This window comes from Drosophila miranda (assembly GCF_003369915.1).
Source record: "Drosophila miranda strain MSH22 chromosome Y unlocalized genomic scaffold, D.miranda_PacBio2.1 Contig_Y1_pilon, whole genome shotgun sequence".
NCBI classification, from domain to species: domain Eukaryota; kingdom Metazoa; phylum Arthropoda; class Insecta; order Diptera; family Drosophilidae; genus Drosophila; species Drosophila miranda.
In genome coordinates this window covers 6,736,187-6,744,918 of record NW_022881603.1, presented here as the reverse complement: position 1 = coordinate 6,744,918, position 8,732 = coordinate 6,736,187, and the positions used below count along the sequence as shown (strand labels likewise).

Here is an 8,732-nt window from a genome sequence, read left to right as displayed (position 1 = left end):
ACTGCAGTTGCGAGGCATGCCGTGCGGTGGAGAAAGGCATGGTGGCTTTCATGAGGCAGACGCGGAAGGGCTTTAAGGAGCTGACCGTTGGCTTTAAAAAGCAATACGATCGGCTCCTAGCCATGGAGTCTCAATTTGGCAGTCTGCAATGGCTGAATGAGTCTCCGTGGCGTAAAAAGGTCACTCCGCGGGATCTGCAAGTGCCAACCGTCACTCAGCCGTGCGCCGCCGAAAAACTGACTCCGACCACTCCAAGGGTGCAGCAGTTGATCTCGTTTGCCACTCCAAGGGCAACGACAGCTGCTGGCGATGCAGATTCGGTAGCCGAATTCATCGCCTCGGAGAATGTGCAGCCAAGTACGTCTGCAGCGTCCGTGTCCGTGGTGTCCGCAAGTTCGCTAGTTGTCCCTTCCATCCCGATCCCACCAGTAAATAGACCTTCCGGACCACAGGTACTAGGCCTGTGGTGCCCAAACCACTGGTGGGTGTCCCACCAAAACGACAAGTTTTTCTCTCACGGCTGGCCCCTGACCTCACATCTAATGATGTAATTGCTTTCATTCAAAGCAAAATAAAAGCCGTGGGTTTAAAGGTGGAGAAATTTGACTTCTCTTATGCCAGGGAGATAGCCTCGTTTAAGATAGGCATCTCCCCAACTCAATTTGACACCATTTGCTCCGCCAAATTTTGGCCGGAGCATTTGGTGGTGAAGGAGTTTAAGGCTAAGAAGAAGAATAGGCCCCCCATATCCCTTACAAATCTTTCCAGTGTGCCACCCTCAACCTCAACTTCCTCTTCCTCAACTTCCCGTCTTGCTTCCACTTTTCCAAAAAACTAACTTCTCTTTTAGTAACCTATCAGAATGTAAGAGGCTTGCGTAGTAAGCTCAGCATTCTTTTCCGGGATAGTGTTGCATTCGCTTCCCACGTTATTGTGTTTACTGAAAACTGGTTAAAGCCGAATGAAAATTCGGAAGAGTTTTTCCAAAACAAACGTTATGATGACTCCGGTCCAGCGGGCTCTAGTTTCGGTTTTTTACGTTAAATTGTCAGGTAATTTATGACTAAATAAAACAAGTGCTCGACTTCAAAGCATTTATTGGACTGCTCGCAGCCAGAGATAGCAATAACTCCCCGAATCCACCGTCGAGCCGATCTTGAATGCGCAGAGAGCAGTACAAGAGCGCGGCGTGTGAGAGCAAAAGCTCTGCTCACAACATCGCACACGCTAAGATAGGGTAATTACGATCGTCTGCTGCAACATTCCGGCCCCGTTGAAGACCTCCGGTGCTTCAACCGTCTATTGGCAGTTTTGCCAATTTGTGTATGGGGCGTTTAATTACGCCCGCGGGTGTTCGCACCTCGGCGACGCGCACTCTCCCATCTTCTCCCTTGATTGCGGCCACCACTCGTCCTGTGGTCCACTTCTGTGGCGGTGTGTTGTCCTCGTGGACGAGCACTAGACAGCCAATGTCCAAGTCTGGCCCTTTGGTAGCCCACTGGTGACGCTTCTGCAGGCTGACCAGGTAGTCCTTGGACCAGCCCTGCTAAAACTGCTGCTTGAGCGCTGACAGCATCCCCTGCTGCATCTGTCGTCGTGATCTGATTCGGGCGGCAGCTGGGATCGTTGCCTGGGGACGCGATTGGCCGGGAGTTGAGAAGAGCCTCTACCTCTACCAGGTGGGTGCACAGCTCGTCCGCGGTGAGCTTGGCGTTGCCCACTCCGCGTACCAACCTCTGCTTGGCTGATTTGACGGCTGCCTCCCACAATCCGCCGAAGTGTGGTGCTCTCGGTGGTATGAAACACCACTCGACGCCTTGGCGCGCTGCGTACGCCTTGAGCCGGTCCTGGTCCCTCTGGTACGCTTGATGCAGCTCGTTCAGCACCTTGCTCGTGCCCACGAAGTTGGTGGCGTTGTCGCTGTACACCTTCTCCGGAAGGCCTCTTCTCCCGATGAACCTTTTAAAAACAGATAAAAAACTATCAGTGGACAAATCTGCTACAAGCTCCAGGTGAACAGCTTTTGATACAAAGCAGACGAAGACGGCTACATATGTCTTAATAGGGGGCCTGCCGCGAATCTTGAGAGACACGTAGAATGGGCCGCAGAAATCTACCCCACAAATCAAAAAGGGCCGAGCTCTTCGCACTCTATCAGCTGGCAGGTTTCCCATGATCTGTCCCTGTAGGACTGGCTTGTATCGGAAGCAGGGCACACAATTTCTCAGGATCCTTGTACATGCTTCTCGAGCATTGATTAGCCATATCTGCTGCCTTAGCAACGAAACCATGACTTTGGCGCCAGCATGGTAGTGAGTCCGATGCAAATTGCGAAGATAAAGCGTCACGAACTGCGACTTTTGCGACAGCAGCAGAGGAAATTTGGCGTCATACGGAATCTCTGCGTTGAGCAACCTTCCTCCCACTCGAATCAGTCGCAGCGTTACTCCGTCGAGTTCGCTCGTATGTATGAACGGGTTTAGTCGTTGAAGATGCGGTGACAGGATTTCTGACCTCGCTAGCTTGGGGAATTCTGGTCACAACTCGTGTCTTTGGACTACTTCTACCAGCCTTAGAAATGAGACCTTAAGTTCTTTGGCTGACAGAACGACCTCTCGACTACGCTTGCTTCCTTGTAGGAACCGGTTTACATATGCCATAATCCGAAGCAATTTCTCAAAGGAAGAGCATCTTTCAATCAACTCGATGAAATCATTGGCCTGACACTTTGCCACTGAATGTGTTGCCAAACACTTCTTGTTTTCCGACCGTTCCATTTCTGGGGACAACTCAACCTGATGTAGACATGGCCACTCCTCAGAATTCCTGAGCAGAAATTGGGGACCCTCAGTCCACAATGTGCACGTTACACCGTCTACGTCTGTGCCACGTGACACCAAATCGGCTGGGTTTTGCTCAGTAGGAACGTGCCGCCAAGTCACACCGCTTGACGATTCCTGGATTTCAGCAACCCTATTGGCCACAAACGTTGCGAGCGTGGCTGGATCCCTTTCCAGCCAGTACAAGGTGACTTGGGAGTCCGACCAAAAGTTCACACTTTCGATCATGAACTTGTCCAGGAGCGGTTTTACTTAAGCCCATAAAGTGGATAACAGGAGTGCTGCGCACAATTCGAGTCTTGGAATCGATTTCGTTTTGAGAGGAGCTACTCGAGACTATGCGGTAAGAAGCTTAGACACGACATTTTTACCATCACTGGTACGGATGTAAATGCAGCATCCGTACGCTTCACCTGATGCGTCTGCGAATCCGTGAATCTGAACGCTTTTATGCGTGGGAAGGCCAATGTAGCGAGGTATGGTTATCTTGTCTAATTCAAACAAATTTTGCTTGAAGTGGTTCCAACTCGTGTGCAAACTCATGGGAACCGACTCGTCCCAATCCAACTTTTGCCGCCACAATTGCTGCAGCAATATTTTTGCCCTCGTTATTAAGGGACATAATAACCCTAATGGGTCGAACAATCGGGACGCAACTGACAAAATGTTTCGCTTTGTAGGGGTCAATGAATCAAATGAGTCATCTAAATGATAATGGAACAAATCATTTTGCGGATTCGATCTAATTCCGAGCGTTTTAACAGACGACGAAGGATCAAACTGCAGCGATTTCTCCTGGCCACTATCGGACAGCAGCTGGGGATGATTTGACGCCCACTTGGCCAACTTAATACCCCCGGATTCTAAGACCTCACACACTTCCAGCCGAATACGTTCTAAATCTTCCAGACTGTTTGCTCCAGTAAGCATATCATCGACGTTAAAGTCACTTTTTATGACTTTTGATGCAATAGGATGGGACTCAGCATAAACGTCTGCCAATTCAACGAGACAGCGGATGGCCAGAAATGGAGCTGAGGCTGTCCATAAGTAACCGTATTCAGGCGATACGTTTAAACATCTACATTTGCCTTATCCCTCCACAGAATCAATTGGAAATTTCAGTCTTCATCGGCGACCTGAACTTGCCTATACATTTTGGAGATGTCAGCTGTGAGCGCAAAACGATTTAATCGAAATCGGGCAAGAGTTGCGTAAAGCTCCCTCTGAATAGTTGCACCCACCATCAAAGTCTCATTTAATGAGATTGAAGTCGATGTTTTGCTCGATGCATCGAAAACGACGCGTAGCTTGGTGGTTTTACTATCAGGTCTCAGGACCCATTGATGTGGAATGTAGTAATGGCGTCCTGGAGGAGTGCCTGGAAGCAATGACATGTGGCCAAGGATGAGATACTCTTTCAAAAACTCCATATACAGATCATGCAAATACTGATCTCGTGCAAGTCTGCGTTCTAATGATAGAAAGCGGCCTTTTCCCGTCTCGAACGAGAAACCCAACACGTTGGGATTTATTTTAAATGGCAGCCCCACTTCAAAACGACCCGATTCGAGCCTGCGTAAAGTCTGCTTAAAGTTTTGTTCGCAAGCCAATTGTTCAGCTGTATATACAGCCTTCGACTTCTCTGGGACCTGTTCCAATTCCCAAAAGCGCTCCACCAGAGAGTCGAGAGAACAATGATCGCTACCAACAGCGATATTGCATACAGCATCCTGTGCTGATGCCTTATATTTTCCTGATACAATCCATCCCAACAATGTTTTCTGGATTGTTGGATGTTCGGAACTTGCCTTTAATTGGCCTACACACATTAACTCAAAAAAGGTTTCTGCCCCTATCAATAAGTCAACCTTAGCAGGCTTGTAAAACTGCGGGTCTGCCATCTGCAGGTTTGCTGGTATCTTCCATTGGGCGAAATTGACAACATGATACGTTGATACGAGATTGGACAGAAGTATGAATCTTGTGCTTTATGACGGACGAGTTTTTTCCAACAGTTGTGATATTAAGGCACGACTCATCACGGCGCAATCGTAAGCGCTGGGCTAGATCCTCGGATATAAAATTAATTTGGGAGCCGGAATCTAGAAGTGCCCGTGCATACTGAAATTGTCCGGACCGATCTTGCACCTTTACAACAGCGGTAGCAAGAATAACCTGGTCAGCACTAGCAACGTGACTAGAATAAGCTGTCTGAGGCTCAGACGATGACGAATGTTCTACTGGCACAGAACTAGGCCCATTTTGCTGTGGCTCAACCCCGTATCGATGAAGCAGAGTGTTATGGGGCTTAGAGCACACTCGACATTTTGCTGTCTTGCACCTCGTCACTGTATGACCTGGCTTCAAACAATTTATGCACAGTCGGAGTTGCTTGGTGATATCGAACCGTTGAAGAACAGGAAGAGCACTAAACGATTGACAATTGCTTATGGTATGATTCCCCGCGTGGCAATAGGTACATTTCGAATCAGCTCGCCTATCCGTCTTTGCACATGAAAATTACGATTTAGTGGGTCCTTTACTTGTCTCTTGTTTAGTTTTACCCTTATTCCGTGTTGACTCTTCGGCAGCTAGATGCTGATAGCGCCGATTCAGCTGGGCTGCGCACTCGGACCAAGACGGTAGTTTATCGTAATCCAGTTGCTCTTCGAACCGAGACTTCGTTGTGGGATCTACTTTAGACAGCGCTATGTGAATTAGCATCGCGCTATTTATGCCTTTTTCACTTCCTAACGACTGCAGAGAAGAATATATGGCTGACACCGTGTCAATGAGGGACCTAAGGCATGAAGCAGAAGCTTTTGTTGTGCTGGGAATGTCAAACAACTGCGAAACAGTATCAGAAAAGATCAAATATTTTTTGTCGTAAACCTCCTTCAAACTATCAAGAGCCTTCTCATAATTTTCTGCAGAGATCTGAAACGCCTTCACTGTTCCCAATGCATCGTCAACGAGACACGACAGTAAGTGGTTGAATTTTTCCACATTTGATAATATTGGGTCGTTATGCACCAAACTCTCGAAAAGGCTTATAAAGTTTTTAAATTCAGCATGTTTTCCACTAAACTTGGGGAGATTCATTTTAGGCAGATGTGATGAATGACGCTGGCTACTCCTATCCCTCCTGTACCCTCATGTACAGAGCCTTTGTGGTAACACACATATCCTCGACCGATGCTCGTAGATCGTTGTTGGGATTTAAACAATCCACGTCTGCCTGTATATCCATCAACTTTTCACAATAATTTTCGATCAGCTCGAGTCTGCATTTAATTTGAAGAGAGTCGAACGAAATAGTTTTTTCTTCAAAGGCCGTTCTCACACGCCTTAGATCGCCCATCACCCTATCGTGTCTTTGCATTGCTGTTGCTAACTTTTGCAGGACTTTTGGACCCCCTCCTTCTTTTGAACCTCCTTCCCTGGTAACAATTTCCCTTTCCTTTTCACTCAATCTGGCGCTTTCTCTTACTTGAAGAGGGTCGGAAAGGGTTTAGACAATGGTTAACCAAAATACTGTAGGGTATGCGAAAAACTATGAAAGAACGCAAAATTTCCACAAAAAACTATGTATCGGCTTCAAAGGGTTAACGCAGCGAAACAAACACAAATTATGCTGCCAATGCACACAACCAAACACAGCCAAATTATGCACAATTTGGCGCAACGATAGCGTTACCGAAGTAATGGCAGCACCAATAAGCGGTACTTCGCAAAAGAGAATTGAAAACAGCGGCAATGACCGGAGCGTCTGATTAGCAAGTACCGTAAACCCCCATCAATTTGCACTTTTCTTCAATCCACCAATATTCCGCATATAATAAATATTTTATGTTGCTAGCTGTTCACTTTGGTTTATTTTATTACTTTGTGTTTTATTTAATTGGTATTCCAATTCAACGAGGGGCCAATGAAATTGAGATCAGTGGCCAAATAGAGAAACACAGCGCACAAAATGGTGGCTTGGTACTAGCACTCAATTTTTTTCGCACTAAATACCTGAGAATTCGGCATAGATTAGCCGAACACTTTCCTTTTTTGTTGAGTAAAGATGAATCCAATTTGTCGCACAAAACCAGCCAGCTAGAGCTCTATTCGCAACAGAACAAAAAAAAACCAATGACTTGTGCCGAGACAACGAAGATGCACTGTAGGTCACTGGTTTGTCGTGCGAATTTCCACGAAATGCTGGATGCCGATGTCCCTGCTCGGGCGCCAATGAAAATTCGGAAGAGTTTTTCCAAAACAAACCTTATGATGACTCCGGTCTAGCGGGCTCTAGTTTCGGTTTTTTACGTTAAATTGTCAGGTAATTTATGACTAAATAAAACAAGTGCTCGACTTCAAAGCATTTATTGGACTGCTCGCAGCCAGAGATAGCAATAACTCCCCGAATCCACCGTCGAGCCGATCTTGAATGCGCAGAGAGCAGTACAAGAGCGCGGCGTGTGAGAGCAAAAGCTCTGCTCACAACATCGCACACGCTAAGATAGGGTAATTACGATCGTCTGCTGCAACACCGGACATTCTTTGTTCCGAGGTTTTGGCAGGTCGGTACACAACTTTTAGAAAGGACCGTTCGTCTCGACGTGCAGGGGGGTTCTAATTGCAGTGGACTCTTACTTCACGTCGGAACAATTCGCAGTCCTAGTTCAACAGGAACTGGAATTCCTGTGTGTAAAACTGATTCTTCCCGCTTTCGCTATATTTATTACTTGCTCGTATATCCCACCTTCTTCGGATATTTCAATTTATGAGCAGCACTTGTCCGCTTTAACCGCTGTTTCTTCCTCGCTATCTGATAAAGATCGTATGATAGTTCTTGGTGACTTCAAATTGCCAGGAACTGTTTGGTCTTCGGTAAACGAGTCTAGTATCCTAGTGCCCATGTCACGACATGACTTTGCTGACGGCTTGCTTGACCTGTCCCTGTTTCAAGTCAACCATGTGAAAAATTCCTTGGGTCGATTGCTTTATCTGTGCTTTGTATCGGATCCGACCATAGTGTTGTTAACCCGAGCCCTTCCGCTCACTATACCTGAAGACGCCTACCCCCTTTCTTTCGAGGTGTCGCTAGATATAGGACCAACTGTATTGGATCGGTCGAGTAGGCTGCCCGAACGTGTCCGCTGCTTTCGTAAAGCCGAGTTTGCGAAGCTTAATAACCTCATTAGGGATTTTGATTGGTCCGCTTTGTACTTGTGCACTGATGTCATAAAAGGCACAAACATTTTTTACAATGCTCTTGGCACATTTTTCGATTCTTCTGTCCCGCTTTCTTGTCCAACTAGAAAACCCCCTTGGTTTACCAAAGAGTTATCCAGTCTAAAAAACTTAAAATCAAGAGTTCATAAAAAATTTCAAGAAGTGGGTTCTCCTACTTCTCACTCTCGCTATGTAATAGCTCGGACAAACTTTTCAGTTCTTAATGCTCAATGCTATAAGAACTACCTATCTCGATGCAGGATACGTTTTTCTCAGGACCCTAAACAGTTTTACTGCTTCGTAAACAGTAAGCGTAGAACGTCCGCAGACCCATCCTCGCTATCATTTTGTAATACGTCGGCAAATAATGATCAGGCAATTGCCGATCTTTTTGCCCAATTTTTCCAAACCACCTATTCTGAGGAAAGCTACTCTGGTCATCCGTACCCATACGGTTTACCGAGGTCGAACGGCATTTTCAGTCCCTTGTTAAATGAATGTTCCCTACTTCATGATCTTCGACTAGTTAAGCCGGTGTTTTCACCGGGTCCAGACGGGGTTCCAGGTTGTGTACTCAGGTACTGCGCCGAGGCTCTGTGTGGACCTTTGCTTAAACTATTCACATTGTCCATTGATTCTTCTTGCTTCCCCCCTCTCCATAAAAAA

The 8,732-nt window shown here is 46.6% G+C and overlaps 1 protein-coding gene across 1 annotated transcript in view; it reads right to left on the bottom strand.

Moving 5' to 3' along the window:
• Positions 1–1,080: 1,080 nt before the first annotated feature.
• Positions 1,081–8,732, bottom strand: part of LOC117191031 — a 63,556-nt gene continuing 55,904 nt past the window's right edge. The window contains exon 3 of the mRNA XM_033396001.1: positions 1,081–1,959. Coding sequence (XP_033251892.1) covers positions 1,335–1,959 — 625 coding nt within the window. The 3' untranslated portion in view covers positions 1,081–1,334. The remainder of the gene's footprint in view (positions 1,960–8,732) is intronic.